The 15,415-nt window shown below is 59.0% G+C and overlaps 2 protein-coding genes across 4 annotated transcripts; both read right to left on the bottom strand.

The window, feature by feature from the left end:
* Positions 1-603: 603 nt before the first annotated feature.
* SNAI1 (snail family transcriptional repressor 1) lies at positions 604-4,543 on the bottom strand. Its single transcript, XM_039719531.1, has 3 exons — positions 3,963-4,543; positions 2,930-3,433; positions 604-1,871 (listed from the first exon to the last, which is right to left on the bottom strand). Exons 1-3 carry the CDS (start codon positions 4,039-4,041, stop codon positions 1,690-1,692), a joined length of 765 nt encoding a protein of 254 aa, XP_039575465.1. The 5' UTR covers positions 4,042-4,543; the 3' UTR covers positions 604-1,689.
* Positions 4,544-7,612: 3,069 nt separating this feature from the next.
* RNF114 (ring finger protein 114) lies at positions 7,613-13,304 on the bottom strand. 3 transcript variants are annotated; one of them, XM_039719331.1, is made up of 6 exons: positions 12,786-13,299; positions 11,925-12,075; positions 11,387-11,493; positions 10,791-10,905; positions 9,843-9,950; positions 7,613-9,483 (listed from the first exon to the last, which is right to left on the bottom strand). In XM_039719331.1, the coding sequence occupies exons 1-6, from the start codon at positions 13,238-13,240 to the stop codon at positions 9,418-9,420; spliced, it is 1,002 nt and encodes a 333-aa protein (XP_039575265.1). In that variant the 5' UTR covers positions 13,241-13,299; the 3' UTR covers positions 7,613-9,417. The 3 variants fall into 3 exon arrangements, with proteins under 3 accessions (XP_039575265.1, XP_039575267.1, XP_039575266.1); XM_039719333.1 differs by having other exon boundaries at positions 12,809-13,297; XM_039719332.1 differs by lacking the exon at positions 10,791-10,905 and having other exon boundaries at positions 12,786-13,304.
* Positions 13,305-15,415: the final 2,111 nt, after the last annotated feature.

Raw genomic sequence — 15,415 nt, 5'->3', positions numbered from 1 at the left:
TGGGAACGCTGCAGGCAGACACTGGAGCACCCCTGGGCGCCCTCGGTGCCCCCCAGGCCGGGCACAGCCCCTCCTGTGCCGGTGACAATGGGACGTGCCAGCTCTGCTCCACACCACCCACAGCGGGTCACCCCTGGAGCTGGAGAGGCTCGGGGTCCTGCCGAGAGCCAGGGGCTGCTGTGCCACCCCCGGGGGACAGTGCCACCCCCAAGGGACAGGGCCCTGAGCTGCTGTGCCACCCCCGGGGGACAGGGCCATGGGGGACAGGGCCCTGAGCTGGGCACAGACCTGCTCCCCAGGGTGCTCAGGGACACTGCAGCCCCCTCTCCGGGGACAGCAGCACGCTGCTGTGTCCGAGCAGGCTGGAAGGGACACGACAAGCTCCTGTGCTTTCTCTGAACCTCTGCAGCCCCCGCCCCGCGGCCCTGGCAGGAGCTGGCCGGCCTGGCTGCTCCCCACATGCCCTGCGGCCAGTGCCACGTTCTGGGCACCTGCACCAGAGCCAAGAGCTCCGGGTGGGAGGAGAGCTGAGCCCAGCACCGGGTCCAGACAGTGCTCCCCCCTTACAGCTGCACACTCAGCCCAAGCAGCCACAAAACCCTATTATAAATTAACGATTTTATTGAATATCAATAAATTGTATATCATTATATAAAAAGTTTCATCAGTACAAAACTGTGGCACAAAAATATAAATACCAGTGTACCTTTGAAATGTAAACATCCTCTTTGTAATGATTCCATGAAAACAATGTCCAAAGAAAGATGCATTCAGGAGGCACCTGTCAATAGCCATAAATAGGGCTTTTGGCACACACCTGTCGATGGCCGGCCTTGGGACAGGCCACCATTGTATCAGCTGACAAGTGCCTGCTATTAGTCACAGTTCTCTTGAAAAGCAGTTGTTAAGAGTCATATTAACAGGTGCTTGAGTGCATAGCTGCTCTGTAAACAGGGCTGGGGTTTGAAATGGCTACCCCTGCCTTTCATGGACACTGTTAATCTCGCAGGCATTGCAAATTGTCATTGTGCTGGGGAGAAGCAGCTGCTTCACAACTACTGGGATACTGTATTATTGCATAGTTACACCTTCTACAGGCGGGGAATATACACTCGGGGTACGGGGGGAGTGTCTCGTCCTTCATTGAAAAAATACTGGTTCTTAAAAGTTACCAAGTGGTTATGGTGTTACCAAAAAAATAAAAAATAAAAAAAATTTCCAAACCCCAGCCCCCCAGGCTACATGGTGGCAGTGTTCAACAGCGGAGGGTGCAGAATCCAGCCCCCCAAGGTGCCGGGTGCCTCCGGCCGGGGGAGGGCTGGCAGCACCCCGAGCCCCCCGGCTCACACCCCGGCACAGGGCAGCCCGCAGCCGGGACGGGACAGGGGTCACAGCACCAAGCCCGGGCTCCAGGAGGTTTGGACGAGGCTCTCAGGCACACACGGGGGGTTCCTGGGCGTCCTGCACAGGGCTGGGGTTAGACTCGAGGATCCCGATGGTCCCTTCCAACCTTCATGGTCGGGCTCTTGCATTGCACTGGAGGCACCGAGGGAGGAGTGTGAGGGTCCCGGGGGCCCGAGGAGCAGCGTCCAGCCCGGCGCACGCTGCCACGGCCGCGGAGGGAACTACTCCTACAGAAACTATAATAATACAGGTTTTCGTGCTGGGAGAGGCCTGGGAGCGCCGTCCTCAGCGGGAGCCAGAGCAGCCCGTCTCCTCGTGCTTGTGCAGCAGCGACATGCGGGAGAAAGTCCGCGAGCAGGTTTTGCACTGGTACTTCTTTACATCTGAATGGGTCTGCAGGTGGGCGCGGAGATTAGAGCGGTCAGCAAAGGCCCGGTTGCAGTGTGTACAGGAAAAGGGCTTTTCACCTATGGGACAAAGAGAAACGCTCCCAATTAACCAGTGCATCAACACATGGCGAATATCAAAGAAGGAGCCATTCATTAGCCAAAGTTTGCGCGGAGCGCAGTGAAAAGAAGTGCTGGCTGTTATTGTTCGGGGAAAGCCGGCTATGCACCGCATGGCTCGGGGGAGAACCGCCCGCTCCTGGAAAACCCTCCCTGTGAACCGCGGAAAACTAATGCTGGAAACATCTGCGAGCAGCACGGCAGTCGCACGGAGGAGCAAGACACGAGAGTCGTGTGCTGCGCGGAGCCGAGGAGGAGCCGCGGGCCGGCAGAAACCGAGCGCTGTGTGTTAATTATATCACAGCATTATATCATAGCAGGCAGCGGCTGCGAGGCGCCAGCCCAGCCTGAGTGCAGCTATTTCCTCTGCCGAGCCTGCTCCCCCTTCTCCTGCCCGGCTCGCATTCAAAGCCTGGCCAGGGCGAATTCCTCCCAGAAAGGCTCTTTTGGAGGAAACAAATGTGTATGCTCAATTTGGAAAGCACAATTAAGTCTACCCGGCTTCCTTCAGCCATCGTCTTTAGTAGGCTAAGAGGGTGTGAAATCAGTGCCAAGTCACAATTACACCGTCCCGGGCCCCACAAAGGATGCTCGGGAGATGCTTTGTGGGGGCAGCGGGGTGGGCTGCAGCTGCGGGCCCGGCCCCGTGCCAACAGGTGCCTGCAGCACCTGCCCGGGCCGTGCCGTGCCGAGCCAGGCCGGGCCTGCAGCGGGCTCAGCACCGCCGGGGAGGGATGCTTTGGGCTCCGGCAGTCTCGCAGCCCCTCTCGATGGCGTTTTGGTGGAGCGTGTGCCGTCGCTGGCCCTGCAGCAGCGCAGATTTACAGGCCGGGCCTTGACCCTGCGCTGCGCTCCAGCCAAGAGGATATTTAAAGGACATGTTGGAGAGATGTGCCAAGGGGGTCTGGGAAGCCCTTATCTTCCCAGATAACAGGCGGCCCGCCGATTGGCTGGGGCGGCGGAGCAGGGAAGCGGGAGGCGATAAGGGAGGGAGGGAGAGGGACAGGAGGGGACGTTACCAGTGTGCGTCCGGATGTGGCCCTGCAGCAGCCAGGGCCGCGAGAACGCCTTCCCGCACATCTTGCAGACGCAGGGCAGCGTGTGGCTCCGGATGTGCATCTTGAGAGCCCCCAGGCTCACGTACTCCTTCTCGCAGTACTTGCAGCTGAAGGATTTCCTGGCCTGGGCGTCGCAGTGCAATTGCTTGTGCTTGGAGAGCCCGGCGAAGGTGGAGTACGCCTTGGCGCACTGGGCACAGCGGAAGCGCTCGGCGGCGGCGGGGGCCGAGGCCGGGCTGGGCGGCCCCGAGCTCTTGCCTTCATCCTCCTCGCTGGAGAGCGCCGTCAGGTCCAGGGCGGGGGCCGCGCCGCCCGCGGCCTCGCTGCCCGGGCCGCCCGGGAACAGGCTGGACAGCAGACCCGCGTCCCACACCAGCGGAGGGTAGTAGGCTCCGGGCCCCAGCACCTCGGGCGGGGGGATGACGGGCAGCGGGCACGTCTCGTACAGCAGCGGGGCGGCCAGAACTGCGGGAGACAGCGGCGGTCAGCGCGGCGCGCCCGCAACGGGGGCGGCGGGGCCCGGCCCCCCCCGTGGGCTCAGTGGGACCCCAGCCCAGGCCATCCCTCGCCCCGCACGCCCGAGGCAGGGGAGCAAAGGGACTCCAGCCCCCCCAATGGAGCCCAGAGCCGCAGCCCGCCCCGGGGCAAAGGTGACCGGCCTCGCACCACAGGGACCCCGCGCCCCCGCCCGCCTTGCCGCGAGGGACGGGGCGAAGAGACCCCCACGCTCCCGCCCGCTACCGGCACGGGGAGCTCCCCACGCACCCAAGCGCACCCCGTGTGGGAGCCACCGGTGCCACCGACATCCCCGGGGCACCAGGGAGCGGCTCAGCATCCCGGGACACGGGACCGCGCGCCACGAGACGCACGGAATTGAAATCGAACAAAAATCCGGAACCCGGGAAAAGCCGCTCGGTCCCTGCCCGCTCCTGTGCGGAGCCTCGGGAGATCCCGCACCGGACCCCGGCCCCACGCGCACGGCCCGTCCACGCACCGGCCTGGCTCTCCAGCTCGCTGTAGTTGGGCTTCTTGCTGGCCGAGAAGTGCTTCTTCACCAGGAACGAGCGCGGCATCTTGCAGCCCGGTGCCGCGGGGCCGCCGCGCCCGCTGATATGGGCGCGGGGCCGGGGGCGGGCGCGGGGCGGTGCCGAGCCGAGCCGAGCCGAGCCGAGGGGACGGAGCCCGGGGGCCGCCGCCGCGGTGCCAGCCCGGTACCGGGGGACGAACCGCCGCCGGTGGTGCTGCTGCAGCAGCCGCTCCTGCCCTCTCTCCCGGCGTTTCCCGGGCCGTGCTCCCGCGGGTGCGGAAGGCTGCAGTGACCCGCAGCCCGTGCCCCACGTGCGGGCTGGAGGAAGCGCTCCTGTGCCCGGCGGCGATCCCGCAGCCCTGCCGCCGGTCCTTCCCTCCCCTTCCCCCGGCTGTGGGCTGCCGTGCAGGGCGGGACGAGGCTCTGCCGTGCCCCGCTGGGACACAGCCCTGCGCTGAAGCACGCTTCCCAGGTTAGTAATCCCCTGGGAAGAGCCAGTGGCTTTTGGAGCAGCGGGATGGAGCCGGCCCAGCCCTCGGTGACTCCCTCCCGCTGCCAGGCCTCAGCAGCACCTGCCCAGACACACTTTCTTTTCTGCTGGGAAGGTTTTGTGCAGCGCAGCCGTCCCCCCAGCAAGCTCCCTGCTCTCTTCCCTGCTGTCTTCCCCTGACTCTTTTCCTCGGGCAGGGCGGGTCACAAAGCCCCGCTGAGGCACACGCTCCCTGCGGCTCCCCTCCCCAGGGGCCGTGTGCCAGGGAAGGTGCCCAGGCATGGCTGGCGGGCAGCGGTGAGCAGAGATGTGCCAGGCAGACAGCGCTGCCTGAGCTCCCAGCCGTGCCGGGCCCGGCTCCCGCGGGGGTTTCCCCGGGAAGGGCTCGGGCTCGGCTCCAGCCACCTGCTGCAGAGCCGCGCTCAGCTCGGGGCCAGGGCAGCTGCTGGCGGCTGCCGCGGGAGGAGCAGGTCCTGCTGGGAATGCCTCCCCCGGCCCGCGCTGGGGAAGGGGCCGTGTGCCGGGCCACCCGTGACTCACCGTCACACGAGCCGCGCCAGCCCTGCCCACCGCACCTCGCTGTTCAGCCGCAGCGAAATGCAGAAGTGGGAGCGAAGCTTTCCACCGGCACGGCTGCGGCGCGGGGCCGGAGCTCACCGTCAGCCTTTCCTCAGGGCAGGAGCAGCTCGGAGAGCCTGTCCTGCCAGCCACATCCTGCCCAGACCAGACGCATTTGCAAACTCTTGCCCTGCAGCCATGTGCTCTGGTACTGGATCATCGCCTGGCTTTCAGCAGGTGTTTATCTGGGAAACTCATCCCTGGATCACCCGAAGTTCAGGGGGAAAAGTGCCCCAGAGCCCTTGGGGGGTACAAATCACCGAGGTCAGGTCCTCCCGTTCTCCGGGGGGCAGAGGGGCCGCTCCCGGGCGGGGTGGGGGCGGCAGCCGGGGCTCTGCAGGTGCCCCCGGTCCTGCCGCTGCCCCCCCGCTCCTCCACCTGCCGCGGATGTGGTCGCAGCGGGGACACTTGCACGGGGAACACGGCGAGGTGGTTTTCTGTTCTTTCTGAAATGGTAATAATCAGATCTGTTCCAACCACTGCGTGTGGAAATTTGCCTGAGCTAGGGGAAAAAACGAGATCGAGGGAGAAAGCGACCTGACCTACCTGTGCCTGTGAGGCAGTGTGACAGGGGACAGAGAGCAGGGCGCAGGGGAGGGGAAGCTCGGCACTGCTTCATGGGCTGGAAGTGGCAGTGAGCGTCCCCCCTCACCAGCAGCTGAGCCCCAAGGCTCAGAGCAGACCTGCCAGCAGCCCGTGGCACGGCTCCAGTCCCAGACGCACAAGGACTGGCCCAAGGAGCTCACAAATACCCTTCAACACCTCCAGAGCAACAAGCCTGCTGAAAACTCTTCTTTTTACTTCCCTGGCCCCACGTCTCCATGAAGCATCTTGAATACGTGGCCGCAGAGCAGAGCTCCTCCCGAGGGAGGCTGAGGTGGGAAAGGAGAAGCTCTGGCCATGGGACGGGGTGCGAACCCTCCCGCAAGGCTGGAGGAGCCCCCGAAGCCCAGGGCAGCCCCCTGAGCCCGGCGGAGCGGGCTGGGGCCGGGCACGGTGCCGGAGCAGCGAACCCGCTCTCTCCGAGGTGCGAGACCTCCCTCTGCCGTCCGCAGCCCGAGCGCGCACCGCCGCTCCGGGGCCCGGCACCGGCACCGGGCCGGGCAGGGACCAGGGACTGGGCTGGGCAGGGACCGGCACCGGGCTGGGCAGGGACCGGGCTGGGCAGGGATCCTGGCACCGGGCTGGGCAGGGATCCCGGCACCGGGCTGGGCAGGGACCGGCACCGGGCTGGGCAAGGACCCGGCACCGGGCTGGGCACCCTGGCACCGGGCAGGGACCGGCACCGGGCTGGGCAGGGATCTGGCACCACGCGGGGCATTGGGCAGCTCCCAGAAGATTCACGGAATTATTTTTTTAAAGCCCAGCATCTGTAAAGACAGAATAAATATGAGAAGAACTAGAAGAGAGATCTACACCAGTAGCAATGACACCAGTTTTTCTCTAAGTGCTGAGTATTTTCTGGAGCTTTGGGGAAGGAATAAGGAAGGAAAGGCAAGTTTTCATAGTGGCTTCAACAGTCCTTGTTTGTACCACCCAGAGAATAATGTAATTTTCCCATGAAATTGAATGAAGCACAGACCAATGCAACTGTAACACAAAGCTGTGTTACAGTTTTGTAACAGTTTTGTTACAGTTTTGTGTTGCAAACAAAAACCCACCCCCAAAACAGACAAATGCTGCACTGTAATTTCTAGCATATTTAAACCAACGAAAAGCTTTAGGACTGCAAACACATCCCTCATTTGCTTTTCCATGACTTATCACAGCCTTGGCTGGTCAATCCTTTGTGAGGTGGGCTCATCAGGGTGTGCAGCACAGCTGGGCAAAGGCCTTGAAGAAAATGTGCTGTTCTCTCTTCTGTCAGGTGACATGAAAACCTGGAATACAGCACTTACCCTTTGGCAAGATCCCATCCCCCAGCCTAAGGAGCCCATGGGGATTTAGCGCTGCGATTCCTGTGCACGAGGAAATTAATGCTGACTACCATTTATCAGAACTATTAAGACCAGTCGTTGTCCGGAGACAAATTTGATGGAACAGCTCAGCCGCAAGGCCGGCTCCTCCCGTCGTGTCTGTGTGTGCTAATTGCGCTCCTCGGGCTGACTCCTTGTGCCAGACACGGGGAATTTCACAGCTCGGGCCGGCCGATTGCATTATCCCACAATGCGGCCGCAGGATCAGCTGCTGACGAGGCGCCAGCAGCCCCGGCAGCGCTGCGGTCACCTCGGGAAGGGATGGGGAAGGGACACTAGGGACACTCACCCTGGGAAGGGACACTCACCCGGGGAAGGAACACTCACCCGGGGAAGGGACACTCACCTTGGGGAGCCCCCTCTGGCTGGTTCTGCTCCCAGGTTCTCCACCAGCCAAACGAGAGGAGCGCAGGCTGTGCACAGCACACAGGAGCCTCTCGCCTATAAATCAATCAGGGAGTCTCAGTTGGGCAAGGGAAAATGCTCCAGGTGCTCAAAGGACCACGAGGAAACGACAAGAGCTGACACAAAGGTAGGATTTTATAAATTAAATGACCTTTATTTGTAATTTGTCCTCAAAAGTCAAAAACATGACAAAGTAATTGCTTGGAAGCTTCTAAATGCTCCTTAAACATTTTGTCAGAATTGCATGGAAGTGCACTTAGAACAGAAGCAGGAATCTGGATTCCTGGCAATGGGCATCCCAAACTGCACTGTGACCAGCCCCAGAGATCCCCATCCAGCCCAGCACCTCCCTGCAGGCCTAGCAGCCCCCCAAACACAGCCCCTGCCCACAGAACCAGCAGGCTCCACACAGCACTGCCTCCCAGGGGCTCAGGGTGAGAGGGGGACAGCTCAGAGACACAAAGCCCGGGGGCAGCACAGAGGTGCCAGAGGTCTGGCTGAATCACCAGGTTTTAGCTGGATTGTGTTTCATTACTGTCAGGGTAAGGCTGTGCTGGGAGGAGCTGACTGCTCAAATCAATTAATTAGCACTCAATTCCGGGTGGTGCAGGCCCACTGCTCCAATTCCAACACCTGCACTGGACATCTCAACACTGATTTACAGGCTCTGGTCAGGTGCCTGAGGTCCCAGCAGCTCCACTGTGAACTTCCTGAAAGCATCACATTAAAATTAAGGAACCTCCAGGTAAAAGTGTAGCTTGAACACAGAGTATGCACTGACTAGGGGCTGGAACTGTCCTGCTTTCAGGGCTGGACTTCCCTGCTCCTTGAAAGCTACACCTGGCTCTACACACACACAGCCAGATGGCAAACAATCCAAGTACAGCCTCAGCCACTCCAGGAACGTTTAAATGAAGAACAGGAGTTCAAAATACCTGATAAAATCTGTGATGCAGAAAGGAAGTGCTATGCCAGTACTATGAATTACTCCTAAGTTTTCCCACCAGCTTGCCTTGAGAGATGGAAAACCCAAGAACATATATGAAAATTTTAGTTTAAATAGAAAGCCGAGGTATTGAAAAAACCTTCTGAATTCCCCTAGCAGCATAAGGCTTAAAATCACTAGGAAACCACTTTCAAACCCACCAATTTAATCATAAAGCCAGCAATTTTGATTAATATTTGCTAAGATAGTTAAAAAATTATGCATTTTAACTAAGACCAACACTAAAGATAATTTTCCAGGCTAGAAATTATAGTAAGAGTATGGAGGAAAGTAATCATCATGCATAGAACTGAAGTATTTTCAACTAGTTTTTACACAGTGCAAAGATTTCCTAGGAAAGTTTGCAGTTTGAACACTGATACTGAGATATGTTTTCCATACAGCTGGGAGGCTGCCTGTAAGGGTAACACTGGGAAACATTATGGAATCACAGGTATCAGAGGTCACTTAAATGAGAGCTGGTCTGACAGTTACAGTTAGCACCTGAAGTCTCACTAAAGGGGAATAGAGCTACCAGTACACCTCACATACAATCACTTCAGATATGTAAATGAGATTGGGAAGATATTACCTAGTTCAGGGCATTCCATCTGGAATGTTTTTTATTTTAGATAGTCAAATAAACACAACCTCCAAAGAAACCTATAGGCATAGGTAAAGGAAAAAGCCTTGGTTCCCACGTGTTGATGAAACTGAGTCTAAGCAAGTAGAAAAATGGGGCTGCCAGGGCTGAATGTCAGAGACCATGATACCAAAAGAGTGGATGGCACAGAAATATCAAACCAGGATTTAAAACTGAGATAGGATTAAAGTCTTCTGTACTTCTGGATGCCTGAGTTAATCTTGGGATGTGCAGGGAGAAGTGCAAGGATGCTGGGCATTTCCCCCTCGTGGAAGCTTGGGTTTGCAGGAAATCCTCTGGCTGCATCACTTGTCCCGCAGAGAGCGCATCAAAACCTGGGCCATCATATCATCTTCATCAGCATCATAATCCTGAACAGAGGGCAGAAAGGCTCTCAGTGCACAGGCACGCTGCTCAGTGCCCTGGCAGCACAGGGGCTGCACTCCCTGAGCCCTGGGCACACCAGGACACTGCACAGGCACACTGCTCAGTGCCCTGGCAGCACAGCAGCTGCACTCCCTGGGCACACCAGGACACACTCTCACTGCACAGGCACACTGCTCAGTGCCCTGGCAGCACAGCAGCTGCACTCCCTGGGCACACCAGGACACACTCTCAGTGCACAGCCACGCTGCTCAGTGCCCTGGCAGCAGCAGCTGCACCCCCTGAGCCCTGGCAGGCAGCACACTGACAGCAGTGCCCAGGGAGCTGCAGGGCAGTGAGCACCTACCACAAAGGTGTCGTAGGAAAAGCGGTGGCGTCTCTGCAGGTGCTCCATGAAGTTGGCACTCCTGTAGTTGGGGTCCCCCCAGGGCATTGAGGCACAAATTGGGCACACCTTCGAGAAAAACAGCCAGTTAGGTGCAGTGCTGACAGCAGCAGGGCAGGGACAGCCTGGGCCAGTGGGGCTGAGGGTTTGTGCTGTCACTGCTCTGCGTGCAAAGGGATGGCCAATAACTTGCTGGGACATTGAATGCAAAAGCCTCAGATAACCCTGAGTAATTTTAATTCATGTCTTAGATCCTTGAAATGGAATGGCTTACTCTTCTCCCACGTTCTGAAAATCAGAACTCATTAAAGCCTCTTGCTTTAGGAGATTTCAGCCTTACTTCACAGTGGCAGGAAAGCTTCCTTGGTCTTCTCTGCAAAGTTCACTTCTCCCCAAGAGAAAAAAGGAACTTTATTTTCCTGAATAATCTGGAATTCCAAAAAACTTCCCAGAAAAACGGAAGTTTCCAATTCAGTTCCATGTTTTGTAATTCCTCTTACATAAGAGGAAGTACCACAGATAGGTTACTAGAATGATACACTATTTTTGCAAGCATTTCCCCCGACAGTTTATAGTATTTTCTTGCTGAAAACAAGGGGAAAAACAAGGAGGAAATTAAATGTCTGACATTTTTTTGAAATTACATTTTATTGCTTTGCTGTGCTTCATTAACTCTGAAGGTGTGCCATTTTTCAAGGATGAAAAGAGGATGTGGGCCAGCTGCAGGAGGTGTGGAGACCAGAGAGCCACTGAAAGGTGACAGCAGAGCCACACCAGGCTTAGAGGCAGGACCAGCCCAGCCACACCGACCCAACAGCAGAAATTCCACCCACTTAATGCCAAACTCATTGTTTCAAAGGGCTTTAAGGCCAGACTCCACTGCAATTCCTGCACCAAGAGTTTTTTTACCACTTGTTTTGCATCCATGCTGTGCAAAGCTTTGCAGTGCTCAACCAGCCCTTCCTGATCAAAGTTCTTCTCGCTGCAGTAGGGGCAAGGGAAGGTGAAGCGATTCGGGAAGCTCCTGGCGGGGGAGAAGAGGTTGATTACCAGTACAGGTTACTCAGGGCAGGAATTTATGTATGCAACTAAGGCAAGCTAATCTTAACAATCAGTCTGTAAACTCCTAACAGTGTTTTTCAGTAGACTGAATTAGAGTTTTTCTGCAAATATTCTAGTGCCATTTGTCACCTTTTTCTCAAATGCCAGGGCACCACCCACAGGAGTGCACTGCCACCAGCTCCCTCCTCCCTCCTTTGTGGGTGAGTGCAGTCAGGAGACCAAGGTGCTTTAAAAACCAGCTGCATCTGCACAATGCCCTGATCTCAGACATGTCCAAGCAGGAGCAGCAGAGTTTACCTGGGCACAGGGGCAGGATCAAGGCTCAGCTGTTAACTACATAAAAATCTGCACCTAAACTGAGCAAAGTGCTAAATCTGCTTTTCCTTCAAAATGCTTTCTTGTGCCAGAGAAGGCCAGAGCGGATTTCAGAGCAGAGGTGTTACCTGGTGCTGTGCAGGGGCTCTTTAGTGACAGCTTTCACACCTTCCATGATGTAATTCTGGTACTTGGGGCAGGAGGCTGCGTGGCTGCGCATCTTGGACAGGTACATCTGTGCAGAAAACAGCAGCACAGCAGCTCACACCCCCTGCACCCCCTGCACACCTCACACAACAGCAAACATGGGAACCCCAGCAGCTTTCAGCAGAAGGGTTAAAGCAGAAGCTGCAAACACTTCAGCTGGACATGCAGAAAACTCCTGAGGCTGCAGTTGGCTGCGCTGTAACTGTGTGTTACCATGCAGCCTGCTCACAGCAGCAGCGCCTCACTCTGACTTTAAAATCAGCATCTTTCACATGAAATTCATTCCCTGAAGAGGTAACAACAAAAAACTGTGGAAAGAATGTCAATGTCTGGGTGCTGCCTGTATCTAACACTTCAGCACGTATCAGAACAAACACTTTGACCTGATTTTGCAGAAAGCTGAGGAGGAAGCAGTTTGATTTCCCATCTCACGTACTGAATTTCCAAACACTCTCATACTTTTTTATTGCAGCCGTTGCACGTGGTTTCTGTGGTTTCAATCTGCTTTTCCAGGTCCAGAGCTCTGCTCCCGGGTGACAGCGTGCTGCGGCACACCCCACACACTGGCTTCTTGGGCTTCAGGCACTCCTGCAGGCACGGCGTGCAGAAGCTGCCACAGACAAAAGGAGCAGGTGGTGAGACAGCCCTGGGGGCACCCGCAGGGCCCGCTGCCCTGGCACAGCCCCTGCCAGAGCAGTAACAGAGGCTTCAGACTCCACAAAGGGTAGGAAGGAGCTGCTGGCACCGGGGCATGGAGCACCCCAGGCTCTCACACCCAGAACTGTTTGCTGCTGGACAGTGCTCTGTGCCCTCGGCTTCTGGACACAATCATGGAACAGTCTGGACCCTTAAATCCTACCCAGTGCCACCCTGCCATGGCAGGGACACCTCCCAGTGTGCCAGGCTGCTCCAGCCCTGTCCAGCCTGGCCTTGGGCACTGCCAGGGATCCAGGGCAGCCACAGCTGCTCTGGGCACCTGTGCCAGCCCTGCCCACCCTGCCAGGGAACAATTTCATCCCAGCACCCAAGCTCAGCCTGCCCTCTGAGGGCGAAGCCGCTGCCCCTTGCCCGGCCCGCATTCCTCGGGGGAGACGGGAAGCGAAAGTGGAAGAACACCGGCTTCCTTTGCCCCCGCTTTCCTTTCGTTTTCTGCCTTCAAGGCCGCTCCAGCCCTGCCCGGCCCGGTGCCGGGGCCCGCAGCCCCTGCCCTGAGCCCCTGCCCGCCCTCAGACCCTGCCCGCCCTCAGACCCTGCCCGCAGCCCCGGCGGGGCCCGAGCCGCGCTCCCCCCGCAGCCCCCGGCGCGGCCCCGGTGGCTCACACGTGTCCGCAGGGCACGCGCACCGGGCTGTCGAACACCTCGAGGCACACGGGGCAGGTGAGGCGGGACAGCGGGTCCGCGCGGCGCTCGGGGGCCCGTGAGGGTCCGCCCGCCGCCATCTTCCGCCGCGCCGCCAGGGGGCGGCGTGCGCACGGCGGGCAGCGCCGGGCAGCAGCAGCGGGGCCCGGCCCGGGGTGCCCGGGTGCCGCACGGCCCGCGGCACCGTGCTCTCGGCAGCGCGCTCCCTCGGGGGCTGGGAACGCTCCCTGGGCTCCACGGCCGGCGCTGGGCTCCGGCCAGCGGTCACCGGTCCCGCATCGCCGGGAAGCGTTGGCCCGGGGAGCACCGTGCAGCAGAGCGGCCTCGTTCCCCGCGCGGGCTGCCAGCCGGAGCTGCTCACACCTATATTTATCCGTGCCTGCTCGCAGCGTGCGCTCTGCGGAGCCCGTAACCATGGATGTGCTGCTGGGTGGGCTGCCGGCAGGGGAGGCCGTGCTGCCCGCGGCTCCGTGCTGGAACGGCCCTGGCAGGGCTGCCAGGCTGTGCCCTGGCACTGTGTGCTGTGCCCTGGCACTGTGTGCTGTGCCCTGGCAGGGCTGCCAGGCTGGGCCCTGGCTCTGTGTGCTGTGCCCTGCAGCCCTGGCACTGTGTGCTGTGCCCTGGCAGGGCTGCCAGGCTGGGCCCTGGCTCTGTGTGCTGTGCCCTGCAGCCCTGCCAGGCCCTGCCCTGGCTCTGTGTGTCCTGCCCTGGCTCGGGTGCCAGGCTGTGTTCTGGCACTGAGTGCTGTGCCCTGCAGCCCTGGCTCGGGTGCCAGGCTGTGCTGTGGCACTGTGTGCCCTGCCCTGGCTCTGTGTGCTGTGCCTTGCAGCCCTGCCAGGCTGTGCCCTGGCTCTGTATGCCCTGCCCTGGCTCTGTGTGCTGTGCCCTGCAGCCCTGCCAGGCTGTGCCCTGGCTCTGTGTGCCCTGCCCTGGCTCTGTGTGCTGTGCCCTGCCAGCCCTGCCAGGCTGTGCCCTGGCACTGTGTGCCCTGCCCTGGCTCGGGTGCCAGGCACGGGGCACTGTCAGGGCTGCAGGGGCTCTGGGAGCCTCGAGGGGCTCGCTGACCCTGCCGCGTGGCCAGGCGCTGTGTTGGTGGCTGTTGGCACTGGGCATGGCAGGGCCGTGGTGCTGCACGCAGCTCCTTGCCAGCACCACTGTGTGCCCTGCCCTGGCACTGAGTGCTGTGCCCTGCAGCCCTGCCAGGCTGTGCCGTGGCTCTGTGTGCCCTGCTCTGGCTCGGGTGCCAGGCACGGGGCACTGTCAGGGCTGCAGGGGCTCTGGGAGCCTCGAGGGGCTCTCCTGCCCCCGGGGCTCGCTGACCCTGCCGCGTGGCCAGGCGCTGTGTTGGTGGCTGTTGGCACTGGGCATGGCAGGGCCGTGGTGCTGCACGCAGCTCCTTGCCAGCACAGGATCACTCCGTGTCCTGGGGGTGTTCTGCTGACGTGCCAGACAAAGATCTCTCCCTGCAGTTCTCTTCTTGCCAAGGAACAGACTCTGCTGTCTCTGTCCACAGACTCCATCCTGCACAACTTGCGGAGGAACGTGGGGAGGGAAGGGGCTGCTCCTGGCCCTTATGCTCAGATGTTAATTTAGCACTGCACATTTCCTGTGATTCACAGCCTGTCTCTTGACAGGAGCGCGTGTGCCTTGCAGGAGAAGCTGAACTGCTTCTTAACTTTCCCCACTCGGGGCTGGCTCTGAGCACAGCCTTTCATCAAGGAATGTTAACTGCCAGCCTGCTGGTTTTGTTGTTTGTTTCCCTGGCCTCTTGGTTGCTGGTATTTTGTGTTTTGGCTCCTTTCCTTCAGTGGGGAAGTCATTTTCCTCTAACACGAGTGTTGATTGTTGTTCTAGCAGCTGCAGTTAATGCTGGGTGAGGAGTCTTTTCTGGAATGCTGTTTGACACTGACTGCATCTGAAACAGTGCACTGGCTTCTCCCAGCTCCTCTCCCCTCTGGTCAAGAGCTGCTTTGTCTTTCCATGTGGTAAAGGCTGTGGTCTGCTTTGTGATGGCAGGTTCCTGAGGCCTTGCAGATAGAGTCTTGGCCTGTGAACTGCAGACCAGGATACCCATAAAAACAGGGAGTCCTGGCCTGTGAATTGCCTTGGTTCTGGTAGAGCAGCGTTTGGGAGATTCATCACCAGCTGTGTGAGCTCAGTGCTCTGAAACTGCAGACCAGGATACCCATAAAAACAGCTGTCCCTGCAAACACAGGGAATGGTTTTACCCAGTCCCATGACGCAGCTGAAGGTGGCAGGTGTAGCTTTCGTGCCAGAAGGATCCCAGTGGTGTTGGCAGCTGCCAGCTTTCACTGGAATTCGGGCTGTGCCTTGCAGCAGTCGGGAGTGGGTCCTCTGGAGGTGGCTGCAGAGCCACCTGGGGTACCAGCAGCAGGAGGGTCAGTGAGAATGTTAGCAATCAAAAGGCAAAGGCAATCAGCCTGCCCGGCCTAGGGACAGTCCTGTGCCACAAGAGGCGAGGGGAAGAGCAGATGCTTTCACAAAATGGGCAGGGACCAGGAGTGGCGCTGGAAAGCAGGACAGGGGCACTGCTGTGCCTTTCCAGAGTCCTGCAGAGGCTGTGGGGGAGC

This window comes from Passer montanus, unplaced genomic scaffold (genome assembly GCF_014805655.1).
Source record: "Passer montanus isolate IOZ18808 unplaced genomic scaffold, ASM1480565v1 scaffold41, whole genome shotgun sequence".
In the NCBI taxonomy this organism is placed as follows: Eukaryota; Metazoa; Chordata; class Aves; order Passeriformes; family Passeridae; genus Passer; species Passer montanus.
The sequence above is the reverse complement of the archived record's forward strand: the minus strand, read 5'-3'. Positions and strand labels throughout refer to the sequence as shown.

Coding starts and splice junctions, on each gene's coding strand:
- RNF114 (XM_039719331.1), bottom strand. CDS start 13,240: ATGGTTACGGGCTCCGCAGAGCGCACGCTGCGAGCAGGCACGGATAAA. Junction 12,076..12,785: donor CGCGTGCCCTGCGGACACGT/GTGAGCCACCGG, acceptor TGTCTGTGGCAG/CTTCTGCACGCCGTGCCTGC. Junction 9,484..9,842: donor TTTCCTACGACACCTTTGTG/GTAGGTGCTCAC, acceptor CCCTCTGTTCAG/GATTATGATGCTGATGAAGA.
- SNAI1 (XM_039719531.1), bottom strand. CDS start 4,041: ATGCCGCGCTCGTTCCTGGTGAAGAAGCACTTCTCGGCCAGCAAGAAG. Junction 3,434..3,962: donor CGAGCTGGAGAGCCAGGCCG/GTGCGTGGACGG, acceptor TGTCTCCCGCAG/TTCTGGCCGCCCCGCTGCTG. Junction 1,872..2,929: donor CCACATCCGGACGCACACTG/GTAACGTCCCCT, acceptor TTTGTCCCATAG/GTGAAAAGCCCTTTTCCTGT.